This window comes from Aegilops tauschii, chromosome 3, assembly GCF_002575655.3.
Source record: "Aegilops tauschii subsp. strangulata cultivar AL8/78 chromosome 3, Aet v6.0, whole genome shotgun sequence".
Taxonomy (NCBI): domain Eukaryota; kingdom Viridiplantae; phylum Streptophyta; class Magnoliopsida; order Poales; family Poaceae; genus Aegilops; species Aegilops tauschii.
This window is the reverse complement of record NC_053037.3, coordinates 182,155,674-182,168,445: the sequence shown is the minus strand read 5'-3', so window position 1 is coordinate 182,168,445 and position 12,772 is coordinate 182,155,674. Positions and strand designations below refer to the sequence as shown.

The window sequence follows — 12,772 nt, the reverse complement described above, 5'->3', positions numbered from 1 at the left end:
GTTGTTGTAGTTGTCATACACGCGTAACAACCTGTGACATACACACGCATACCCGTGATCTCTCTCCTACAAATATCCTTGACTAATTCCTCAGAAGTATATGTAAAAACAGAAACAAATGCTTCATGCCCGCTCACTTGGAAACAAATGCTTCGATGGCCAATGCGCAACTAATTGCATGCACACTTACAAAATATTTCTAACAACCAATCAGGACATTTCACTTACGAGGATCAGTCAAAAAGTTAGCACGTACTAGAAAGAGACCCGACCGTGATTTGTGTACTATAAAGGAACGGAGGGAGGGAGTAATGTCTTATTTGGTAGTGAAATAAAGCAAATAAGTCAGGAAAAAATAGGTGATGTGAGAAAACTAGGTAGAGAATAGATTTGTGTGGAAAATTAATCTGCAACAATTATTATGGTCATCCCAAACAAATTGAGGGAAGATTTTTCCCTTTAATAATTATTATGCGACCACCTTCCTAACCAAGCTTCGATTGTCCTGTTGGTACATACATGAAGAACATTGTCTATAGAGCGATACTGACATCATAGGTGAGAAATTTGGCACTTCGGTGATGCGAAGACTTGAGGAAGAAGGTAATGTTATTGAGCTTACAAGTTACATTTTTTTGTGTGTAACATAGTTCTTTTATAGTAAAATTGGATCTCTCTATTGGGTATGGCTTTCTACATGGCATTCAGTGTAACCTGCCAAATCTCTCCCCTATGATTTTTTTAAAGTATAGCACCCAAATGATTCACCCATGACATGTTCTTGAAATTGATTTGCACTGCTGATTATTCAAAACACGAGTGTTAGATTTTGTAGTCTGAAAATATGATAATGATGCCGAGAGAAGAGAGCATGCGTACGATCCATGAACTTGATGTGCGAGATGGTATGACTTCTTCAGAGAACCATCTTGATCCTTCCTTTTTCTTCATAATATTGCCAACCATTGAGATTGTGGTGCGGGAGGTCGCGGGTGCTAAAGATTGTGGCACAGTTTAGAGGGTTGGCCGGCGGCGGAGGCGGCGACTCAGGTTGGGGGCGACAAGCAAAATATTTCAAAAGCCCGTGGCAACGCACGGGCTTTCTACTAGTATATATTGCATTGCTATGCGAAAGGTAGCATTGAAGCAGGGACACATTGTGTCGCTTGTTTTGAAGTTCAAAGAAACGGACTTTTACAGCTAAAAAAATTCTGAATTTTTTTGCACATGCACACATAGAAGTGTAATATAATTTTTTGAAGTTGTACTAACTCTGTACTAGACTAGCATCAATTAATATGGATCCGATGGAGTAATAATAAATTAAAACTGCCATAAACTTAAAGAAAGTTTTAGTGCATTTGGAAAAAGTTCATCACGTTTTTGGAAAATGTTTCATTTGTATTAAAAATTTGTAACGTGCTTTTTAAAAATGTCCATCTTTCATTAGAAAATTCACAATGTGTATTAAAAAAACTCAATGTGTATTAAAAATTTATTCTGTAACATGTTAAATAATTGCATTAAAAGTTCAACACAATACTTTTTAATACATGTTGAATAGTTTACAAATACTATGTTGTCAATTTGTTAATAATTGGTTATTTTAGAAATACAATGAAGATGAACAATGATTGTGTGTGTGCTTGTTGTCCAGAATGAACATACATAAATTTATAAAACAATTTCTAATATAGGTTCAACTATTTAAAGCCCCATAAATTTTGAAAAAGTTCATGCCTACCTCTTCAAAGTACACAATAATGAAACAAAAAAGATTTAAAATACAGAATAATTGCATGTTGTATTTTTTGTATGCGAAAAATTATGTGTCATGAAACAAAGCAAGAACTTGGACAAAATAAAAATAAAACTGATAGATAATGCATTAGGAAAATTGCAGAGCGATACATGAAAAGTGTCTATATAGCTTTCTAGCTTAGAGCAACTCTAGCAGACCCCGCATCCCGCCGGCCCACAAAACGCGTTCGCGCAAAACGGCCTTTGCGGGCCGGCGCGGACAACCACAGATGCAAACCCCTCAAACGGACCCGTAGAATATGCTTTTTTACGGGTCGGCTTTGCGGGGTCTGCTCTTTGCGCCGCTGCATCCCGCATCTCATCGGCCCGCAAATATCAAATCCAACATAATACAACAATAGAAAGCAAAACTAAATTATTCAAATCAAACATAATACAATAATCATCCACATTACAAATAATTATTCAAATCACCGTAGCAAACTTAAATAATGCCATACAAAACTTGTCATGAATACAAATACAAATGAATACAAAAAGGAGTCACTGTCCAGCCCTTTGCCAATGGTGCTCAATGAGATCCTCCTGAAGTTGAAAGTGTGTGTTTGCATTTTCAATCTCCTTGTATGTCTGAAGAAAAGCTCTAATGCGGTTAGGGTCTCTAGCTGGTTTGACACGGCTACCCACATTGTCGTAGAAGAATTCCAAGTTCATTCCTCTCTCGTCTTCAAGAATCATATTGTGCAGGATAACACAACATGTCATGATATTTTTCAAGGTTTTCTTGTCCCAAAAACGAGCAGGACCACGGACAATGGCAAACCTAGATTGCAAAATACCGAATGCTCTTTCAATGTCTTTTCGGGCTGCCTCTTGCACCCTTGCAAATTCACATTGTTTTTTAGTTTTGGGTTCTTTGATGCTTTTGACAAATGTGCACCAAGGAGGGTATATACCATCTGCAAGATAGTACCTCTTTGTGTATTCATGCCCATTGATAGCGTGGTTGCAAGCAGGAGCATCACCACTAGCAAGCCTAGCAAACAAATGAGACCGTTGCAACACAGTGATATCATTGAGAGTGCCCGGCATACCAAAAAAGCAATGCCAAATCCATAAATCCTCGGATGCTATGGCCTCTAGCACAATTGTTGCATCACGAGACTTGCCACAATACATTCCTTGCCATGCCTTGGGGCAATTTTTCCAAGTCCAATGCATACAATCAATGCTACCTAGCATGCCAGGCCAACCTCTCCTCTCATTAGATGCCATCAATTTCTTTGTGTCATCTTCGTTGGGTGCCCGAAGATACTCAGTACCAAAGACACGGATGATCACCTTTGCAAATCTATGTACAGACTCAATTGTAGTATCTTCACCAATGCGAAGGTACTCATTGGCATAGTCAGCCGGAACACCATATGCAATCACCCGCATTGCCGCAGAGATTTTTTGATATGCACTAAATCCCTTTAAGCCAGCAACATTTCTTCTTTGAGTAAAATACCGGCAATTTGCCTCGCAAGCTTGAACAATTTTGACAAAGAGGGATCGGCGCATTCGGTACCTTCTCCGGAAGAGGTGCGGTGGATATGTAGGATTCTCCGCGAAGTAGTCTTGCATCAACATCTCGTTCCCAAGATGACGATTCCGAGGAATGCAAAGACGCCCGAAGGTCGATCCTCGCCTCCTCTTCTGGTTCTCGTCTTCATACTCCTTCACGCCAAGTGCCATGACCAATGTCTGCTGCCGAAAGTTTGCAAGCATGGTCTCAACATCCTAGTCGTCCGAATCGGACGAATCGGAGAGCAAGAACTTCTCGCACGGGCTCAACTCCATCTACATGCGTACCGGCGCGTCAATTAACTATACCGCTCGCAAAAATCACAAAAATACGCACTAACCGGTGGTGGACGCGGCGGGTGATCCCGGGCGGCGATGAGGACGGCTCTTCTCGCCGGATCCGCGGGGGGGGGGGGGGGGGTCGGTGCAGCGTCTCCGTGCGGGAGGGTGTGGGGCGGCCCCGCGGACCGATTCCGCCCGTAGATTTGGCCGGAATCGCCGGCGGCGGGCGGAAGCAAGGGCGGTCGGCGGCGGAAGGAGGGAGGAAGGCGCGCGGGTTGAAATGTCCCTCCCGCCAACTGCTTCTCTGTGATGCAGGGCACCGTGGCCGCGAGGGGGAAATCTGCGTATTCCCGGGTTGGGGTCGGGATTTTGCCGCGCCCCTCAAAAATTTTTGCGGGCCGGGGCGGGATGCGGGGTCTGGTCGGACAGGTTTTTCCGCCCCTACCTACATTTTGGCGGTTATTTTATGGGTCGAGGGCGGATGCGGGGTCTGCTAGAGTTGCTGTACGCATGGCATATTTCAGCTGGTTGACCAGATCATGGTGTAGTTATCCCAGCTAGGTTCAAAACCCCTTCCCGTTGATGTTTTTTCATGTTAGTTCTCGCATGTCGTATTTGAGGTCTTTTTTATGTGATTAAATAAAATATGAGGGGGTTTCTGCAAAATAAATCCTCACGAGTGGAGCACCCAGCATGTTCCGCGCTCTTAGCCACTGGCAAGTAGGCCACAGCCATACAGACATGCTACAAGACTAGACGTACGTCTGCATACAGACGGAGGTACCGTATTTGCACAACCAAACAAGTTCAAGCATCAATTTTGTGTATTTTGCAACTTTGCGCACTAAATTGACCGTGCAGAACAAGTTGGGGCACCTGTAATATATTTAGCTCACTAAAACACCACATTAAAAAAAAGAAAACACACTTCAGCATGTTCCCCACGCGTTAAACCAATTTTGTGACCAGAAATTTGAAATGAAATCCTCATTCGAGGCTATCTCTCAAGCTGGATCGATCTATAGGCGCTCCCATTTTTATAGTCGCTTCTAAATACTTCATCACCATAAAATAACAGTCTGGATCTTTTGCACCAGGATGCTTATTTTGTTTTGTTTGTTCCGTTATATCCATGATAGTGAAACCTAATCCTTTTCTCGATCGTATGGATTTTTCTTTTTGAAATAGCAGCGTGGATGCAGAAGCCGGGATCTTTTTGAAATACAGAATAAATCCGAGTAGATAAGCACAAATCATACCTACAGCTAATTGTTTTTATTTATTTGATGAGAAGACTGTCCTATTTAGAATTGCAGTTGCTTGATACTCGATCGTGTATTATAATTCCATTGCTTGATACTCGATCGTGTAGCAGTTAGCTAGTCAGAATCGTATATACAGTTAACTAGCATTGCCCGTGTCACGGAATTAGACCCATCGATCTAGTTCCCACCCTTGCGCATCGAGAGCTCAAGTCAAGTGCAGCTGGGAGAGGAGTGCCAATGGAGGGGACGCCGCAGCTGGAGACCGGCGGCGGCGAGTACACGCAGGACGGCACGACGGACCTCTGCGGCAACCCGGTCATCCGATCCAATCGAGGAGGATGGAAAGCATGCTCCTTCGTTCTTGGTAAGGAAGCTCCGCGTGCCTAACCTTCATTTCGTTGCACGTAAGGTCGTAAGGAAGAAGAAGCCCGATATCCCTGGCCTGCAACGCCGAAGAAGCCATGGCTGACCAAGTGACCTGCAGTGTACGAGGTGTTCGAGCGGATGGCGCCCTATGGAATCGCGTCCAACCTGGTGCTGTACCTGACGAGGGAGCTGCACCAGGGCACGGTGCGCTCCGCCAACAACGTCACCAACTGGGCCGGCACCAGCCTCATCACGCCCGTCCTCGGCGCCTACATCGCCGACGCCCACCTCGGACGCTACCGCACCTTCATGGCCGCCTCCGCCATCTACCTTCTCGTAAGTCCTTCCCTTCCTTCATACCTCCGCTCGGGCCGCCGGCAAAAGCTCTCCCTGAAAATGGAAAAAAAAAACTTGGCCAACGGATGATTGCGCAGGGAATGTGCCTGCTGACCATGGCCGTGTCGCTGGCGTGCGGCACCGGCACGGCGGACCCGACCTGCGAGCGCAAGGCGTCGAGCCTGCAGCTGGGCGTGTTCTTTCTGGCCCTGTACACCCTCGCCGTCGGCACAGGCGGCACCAAGCCCAACATCTCCACCATCGGCGCCGACCAGTTCGACAAGCACGAGCCGAGGGAGCGCCGGCAGAAGCTCTCCTTCTTCAACTGGTGGATGTTCAGCATCTTCCTAGGCACGCTCTTCGCCAACACCGTCCTCGTCTACATCCAGGACAAGATCGGCTGGACCGTCGGCTACGCGCTCCCCACCATCGGCCTCGCCGTCTCCATCGCCGTGTTCACCGCCGGAACGCCCCTGTACCGCCACAAGCCGACCTCACCCGAGAGCTCCCTCGCCAAGATGGCCGGGGTCATCGTCACCGCCGTCCGCAAGTGCCGCGTCACGGCGCCCGCGGACCCGCGCGACCTGCACGAGCTCGACCCGGACCAATACGACAGGAAAAAGACGTCCCCGCTGCCCCACACGCCGACTTTCAGTGTGCTGAGCAAAGCGGCGGTGAGGACCGGGGCCGGGAGCACGTCGCGGTGGTCGCTGAGCACGGTGACGCAGGTGGAGGAGACGAAGCAGATGCTCAAGATGCTTCCCGTGCTGTTCATCACGTTCGTGCCGAGCGCGATGCTGGCCCAGATCAACACGCTGTTCGTGAAGCAGGGCACGACGCTGGAGCGGCGCGTCGGCGGCTTCGACATCCCGCCGGCGAGCCTGCAGGGGTTCGTGACCGTCTCCATGCTCGTCTCCGTCGTGATCTACGACCGCCTCTTCGTGCCCTGCATGCGGCGCCTGACAAAGAACCCGCGGGGCATCTCGCTGCTCCAGCGGATGGGCGTCGGGCTCGTCCTCCACATCGCGATCATGGTGATCGCGTCGGCGACCGAGCGGCACCGCCTGGCCGTGGCGCGCGAGAACGGCGTGCTCGACAGCAGGGGCACGATGGTCCGGCTCTCCATCTTCGTGCTGCTCCCGCAGTTCGTGCTCATGGGCGTCGCCGACGCCTTCCTGAGTTGGACAGGAGAATTCTCACTATATTCAGTCTCAGGTACAACAAGCGTTTATATACACACGCGCTGTACAGGTTGTTACAACAGAATCGGATAAGTGCTAATCATGCCGAACGTGGAGATGATGGCGTTCGTGCGCTGGAGAGTCGCGGGTGACTCGGTCCTGGAGGTTTGCCTCCCGTGCGTGGTGGCCTGTCAGGTGGACCGTCAGCAGGTTTCCAACACCCCCCCGCAACCGCAACAGGGTGCTCGCGGACGTTGAGGCTGGATCGGAAAGCTGTGAAGATGCTCGCAGGGAGGCCCTTCGTGAACACATCAGCGTACTGGGATGTGGTAGGCACATGCAGCAAGCGAACTTCGCCCAGGGAGACGCGCTCACGGACGAAGTGAAGGTCGATCTCCACGTGCTTACTACGTTGATGCTGCACGGGGTTGCTCGACATGTACATGGCGCTGACATTGTCGCAGTAGACGACGGTAGCTCGCTGCGGAGGGCGGCGGATCTCGGTGAGGAGTTGACGAAGCTAGACCGCCTCGGCCACCGCGTTGGCGATGCCCTTGTACTCGGCCTCAGCGCTCGAGTGCGAGACCGTGTTCTGCCGCTTCGAAGACCAGCTGACGAGGTTGGAGCCGAGGTACACGGCAAACCCCGACGTGGATTTGCGGGTGTCGGGGCACCCCGCCCAATCCGCGTCGGTGTACACGGTGAGATCGTTGCCGGAGTCGCGGTAGAACTGGAGCCCGAGACGCGTCGTACCGCGCACATAGCGGAGGACACGTTTCACCAGCTGGTAGTGAGCATCCCTGGGAGCATGCATGAACAAGCAACATTGTTGGACAGCATAAGAAATATCGGGGCGCGTCAGAGTCAAGTATTGCAAGGCTCCGGCTAAGCTCCTGTAGAGAGAGGGGTCGTGGAAGAGAGGCCCGTCCATGGCGGATGGTTTGCTGGTGGTGTCGACGGGGGTTGAGACCGGTTTGCAATTTAGCATGCCGGCGCCATCCAAGACCTCAAGGGCATATTGTTCCTGAGAAAGGTGGATGCCAGTGGAGTTGCGGTGTACGTTGATGCCGAGGAAGTGGCGAAGAGGGCCCAGATCAGTCATGGCGAACTCGCGATGAAGAGAGCCGACAATGGACTGGAGTAAGGGCGTGGAGCTCGCGGTGAGGATAATATCATCAACGTACAAAAGGAGATACGCCGTGTCATGCCCACGATGCAAAGTGAACAGAGAGGAGTCGGCCTTGGAAGCACGGAACCCGAGGGTGATGAGGTAGCCGGTGAACCTGGAGAACCAAGCGCGCGGCGCCTGCTTGAGCCCATACAGCGAGCGGTTGAGACGACACACGTCTCGTGGGCGCGAGGAGTCGATGAAGCCGGCAGGCTGCGCACTGTACACCGTCTCGGCGAGGTGCCCGTGCAAGAAGGCGTTCTTGACGTCGAGCTGGTGGACGGGCCACGAAGAGCTGGTGGCGACGCCGAGGACGACCCGAATGGTGGCCGGTTTAACCACGGGACTAAAAGTCTCGCCGTAGTCGACACCGGCCTGTTGTGTGAAGCCGCGAAGAACCCATCGAGCCTTGTACCGCGCTAGCGTCCCGTCGGGGTTGAACTTGTGGCGAAAGATCCACTTGCCGGAGACCACATTTGCACCTGCAGGACGTGAAACCAACGACCAAGTGTCATTCCGCAACAATGCATGAAACTCTTCTAACATTGCATTAGACCAGTTCGGATCCTTAAGAGCCACGCGGTAAGAGGAGGGAATGGGGCTGATGGTAGGAGGAGTGGTGACAGAGAGGTTTAACTGGGACTTGGGTTGGGCAAAGCCAGACTTGGAGCGTGTGTGCATGCGGCGGAGGTTGACTGGTGGTGCTACTGGAACAGCTCGGGGCGGTAGCGGGCGAGGAGCGGCAGACGACGTTGCATGGGACGCCGGCTCGGGATTGGTTGCATGGCTGGAAGTGGATGCATGTGTTGCATGGCGGCCGGACGCAGGAGTGGTGGGCGGCCTGTCGTGGGTGGGGCCAACAGGTGGGACGCTGGGAGGCGTGGTTGGCTCGCGTTGAGTTGTCGGGCGGGTGGGATTGGGCGCGGCGGGCGAGGCGGGCAGGTGCGCAGTCTGCGGAGCGAGCGCAGGGCCGGGAGAAGACGCGGGCCTGTCGTACGAGGTAGGTAGGATCGGGACGCCGGAAAAAGGGGTGGATCCGGTGTGGGAGGTGGTGGTGTGGTCAGCCGTGCGTTGAGAGAGGAAAACGGGAAGGTTTGTTCGTCAAAAACAACGCTACGGGAGATGTGAACTTTGCGCGTGCGTAGGTCGAGGCATCTGTAGCCCTTATGCTCAAGTGGATACCCGAGGAACACACATGGCGTGGATCGGGGGGCGAGCTTGTGCGGTGCAAGATGAGCGAGATTGGGGAAACAAAGACACCCAAACACCCTCATGTGATCATAGGACGGATGGCTACCATTGAGAAGGTAGAAAGGAGTGAGGTTGTGCACCGCCGAAGAGGGGCGCCGATTGATCAGATGATTGGCGGCATGGAGAGCCTCGACCCAATATTCTGGAGGCATCTGGGCGTGGATGAGGAGAGTTCGTAGCACGTCATTTGTGGTGCGTAGGAGGCGCTCTGCTTTCCCGTTTTGCGCGGAAGTGTGCGGGCAAGAGAGGCAGTAGACGACGCCGGAGCGAGAGAGATAGTCACGAAGAGAGTGAGAAAGGAACTCCCTCCATTGTCGCACTGCAAACACCGAATAACAACATTATATTGTGTGAGGACGTGAGAAAAGAAACGTTGTAAGACGGCAGCAGTGTCAGACTTGTGGCGCAAGGGAAATACCCAAGAATAATGGGAAAAATCATCTAGTACGACTAGGTAATATTGGTACCCAGAAAAACTGCAAACAGGGGATGTCCAGAGATCACAGTGGATTAATTGGAAAGGAGCAGTAGTATATGAAAAAGATTGTGGAAATGGTAAACGAGGTTGCTTGCCTAACTTGCAAGATTCACACACACGAGAATCATTGCTCTTATTACAGGAATCAAGGAAATTGTTTGCTAATATGGAAATAGAAGTAGAACTAGGGTGCCCTAGCCGCAAGTGCCACAAGTCGCCTGCTCCGGAGATGGTGAAGGCCATGCCGCCGTCTTTATTGGATCGGAAAAACGGGTAGAGGTCGCCGGAGCTACTGGACCACATCAGAATTCTCCCTGTGGCCATGTCCTTCACAGTGAAACCGAACGGATCAAAAGAGACAATACACCAATTATCGCGAGTAAAACGACCCACAGAAATGAGATTTTTGACAATACGGGGAGAAATCAATACGTGGTTAAGTTGGAAGGGGTAGGGAGAGAGATTAGAGGAGCCGGTGGCTACTACGGGAATCACAGAACCGTCGCCTACTGTAATGGTAGAGGGAGTATGCATTGAAGGAGGAAGGAGCTTGGTGAGGTTACCACTGGACCCGGCGACGTGGGATGTAGCTCCTGTGTCCATGAACCACTCGTGGGTGGCCGGAGGCTGCTGCATGTTGAGGTTGGCGAAGGCCTGGGCCATCATGGCCTGCTGCTGGTCCCATGGAGGCGGGGACGACGAGGACGGCACGCCGACGGGGTAGGCTTGGTGCGGAGCTCCGGGCGTGGGCCGAGGACCCCGGCGGAGTTGGGCGGCATCCAAGGCGCCCGCCATTGCTGTGGGGAGGGCGCCGGGGAGCCCCACGGCGCGAAGTACCCGAGCCACGGCTGTTGGCCGCGCCCGAGTGGAGCAGGCGATGAGGTGTTGGAGCCGCGCCCACGTCCGCGCCCGCCACGCTGGCGGTCGCCGGAGGGTGGAGTGGCCGCCCCCTTGCCCTTGTCAGTTGGGGACGGAGGAGGCTGGCGCTCACCGCGGTCGCCACCGCGCTCGGAGTTGCCAGACGACGAGCCGCCGCCGTGCCCGATGGAGAGAGCCCCGGCCCCCTCGGTGCGTTCCCGCTCACCCAGCGAGATCTCCTCCAGCAGGAGACGGGAGCGCGCCTGGTTGAACGTGGGAAACGGCACCTGCATGGGAAGCAAGGTAGCCATGACGTGGAAGCGGCGGCTGAGGCCCCGCACAAGCTGCAGCGTGAGGGAGCGGTCGGTGACGGGCTCGCCCACGTCGGCCATGGCGTCGGAGAGCTGCTTCAGGCGACGGCAGTACTGGGCGATGCTCAGATCGCCCTGTACCGTAGCCCGGAACTCCGCCCCGATGTGGACGGTGCGGCCGGCGGCGTTGTCGCGGAAGAAGACCTCCAGCTCGCGCCAGAGGTGGTACGCGGTGTTGTTCGGCGACTGGACCACGTCGTAGAGTTCATCGGAGATCGTGGCGTAGATCCAGAGTACGATGGTAATGTCATCGTTCCTCCAGACGGCATCAGCATGCAGGGGGTCAACGGCTTCCTCGACGTGATCCTCGACCTGGTACTTGGTTAGTACAAAGGCGAAGAGCTGGCGCCATTTCGAGCAATTGTTGGCGTCCAGGCTGAGCTTGAAGGGGATGAAGGACGAGATATTAATGTGATGCATGGATGGAGGAGGAGCGACGGGGACCTGGGCGGCCAGCGCTGCCAGGGCGAGCGCACGGCCGGGAGCAGCAGGGGCGCGCAGGGGCGCTGGAGCGCGCGCGCGGAGGATCGGGGCGCGGATGGGCGCCGGAGCAGCAGGAGCCGGTGCGGGGGCAGGCGCAGGCTCGGGGGCGACGCAGGACAGGTCGAAGACGGCGTCGGCGTCCCCAAAGGAGCGGGTGCGCCGGAGAGGGCGGCGGACGCTCATGGCGAAGGCGGAAGCGAGAGGATCGAGAGTGTCTGATACCAAGTTGGAGAGGAGAATTCTCACTATATTCAGTCTCAGGTACAACAAGCGTTTATATACACGCTGTACAGGTTGTTACAATAGAATCGGATAAGTGCTAATCATGTCGAACGCGGAGATGATGGCGTTCGTGCGCTGGAGAGTCGCGGGTGACTCGGTCCTGGAGGTTTGCCTCCGTGCGTGGTGGCCTGTCAGGTGGACCGTCAGCAGGTTTCCAACATCCTGGAGGTGGCCAAGATCGAGTTCTTCTATGACCAGGCGCCCGAGGGGATGAAGAGCCTCGGCACGTCCTACGCCATGACCAGCCTCGGCGTCGGCAACTTCCTCAGCAGCTTCCTGCTGTCGACGGTGTCGCGCGTCACGCGACGGAGCGGAAGAGGACATGGAGGCTGGATCCAGAACAACCTCAACGCCTCGCGGCTGGACCTCTACTACGCCTTCGCCGTGCTTAACTGTGCTAACCTCCTCGTCTTCTTCGCCGTGTGCCGGATGTACGTGTACAACGCCGACAGCGCTGACGGTGGCAAGGAGAAGCAGGGGAGGCCAGGAATCGTGAAGGAGCCAATGATAATACTCCCTCCGTTCCAAAATAGATGACTCAACTGTTGGCTTTTGATCACTAGACCAAATTGCCCAGGAGCTACACAAGACACGTGCTAAGCTAGCTAGCTATCGAGCAAGCAGCTTGATCGATCTGGCCGTGCGTGCGTACACGAGGCTGTCTTGTACGTGCGTGCGTAGCCGGCGACTCTCTCCACGTAAACTTGCGAACGAACAGAAGAAACTCTTTTTCGGTGCGGTCGACTTGCACCTTTTCATTTATTTGCTCTCATTATATAAAGGGATACAGCCACCCCGTCCAACACGTCGCCGAGTCGGCAACTAACACGACGGAGACCCGGACTCGTACAAGCACTTGTCCGATTTACTTACGTGAACACTAAAACGACTAGTACTAGGACTCTTTGGACTACTACGTGACCATACCTAATACTACAACTAGATTAACTCTTACATTCACCTCCTTAATCTGGTTGCTTTGTCTCCATCGCTTGTACTCCCACTTTCTTCCTCATCTCGATGAACTTCTGTCAGACCGAGGGACTTCGTGAGAATGTCGGCAAGCTGGTCCTTCGTGTTCACATGCTGAACTTCGATCAACCCTTCCTCAATGCACTCCCGGA

At 52.9% G+C, this 12,772-nt stretch overlaps 2 protein-coding genes across 2 annotated transcripts; one reads left to right on the top strand and one right to left on the bottom strand.

Annotated features, from left to right (window-relative positions):
* Positions 1 to 4,657: 4,657 nt before the first annotated feature.
* On the top strand, positions 4,658 to 12,185 carry LOC109776969 (protein NRT1/ PTR FAMILY 5.2-like). Its single transcript, XM_045234197.1, has 4 exons — positions 4,658 to 5,238; positions 5,359 to 5,576; positions 5,675 to 6,736; positions 11,796 to 12,185. The coding sequence occupies exons 1-4, from the start codon at positions 5,112 to 5,114 to the stop codon at positions 12,183 to 12,185; spliced, it is 1,797 nt and encodes a 598-aa protein (XP_045090132.1). The 5' UTR covers positions 4,658 to 5,111.
* LOC123497840 (uncharacterized) lies at positions 9,667 to 11,854 on the bottom strand. The gene is made up of 2 exons (XM_045234761.2): positions 10,218 to 11,854; positions 9,667 to 9,981 (listed from the first exon to the last, which is right to left on the bottom strand). Exon 1 carries the CDS (start codon positions 11,547 to 11,549, stop codon positions 10,317 to 10,319), a length of 1,233 nt encoding a protein of 410 aa, XP_045090696.1. The 5' UTR covers positions 11,550 to 11,854; the 3' UTR covers positions 9,667 to 9,981; positions 10,218 to 10,316.
* Positions 12,186 to 12,772: the final 587 nt, after the last annotated feature.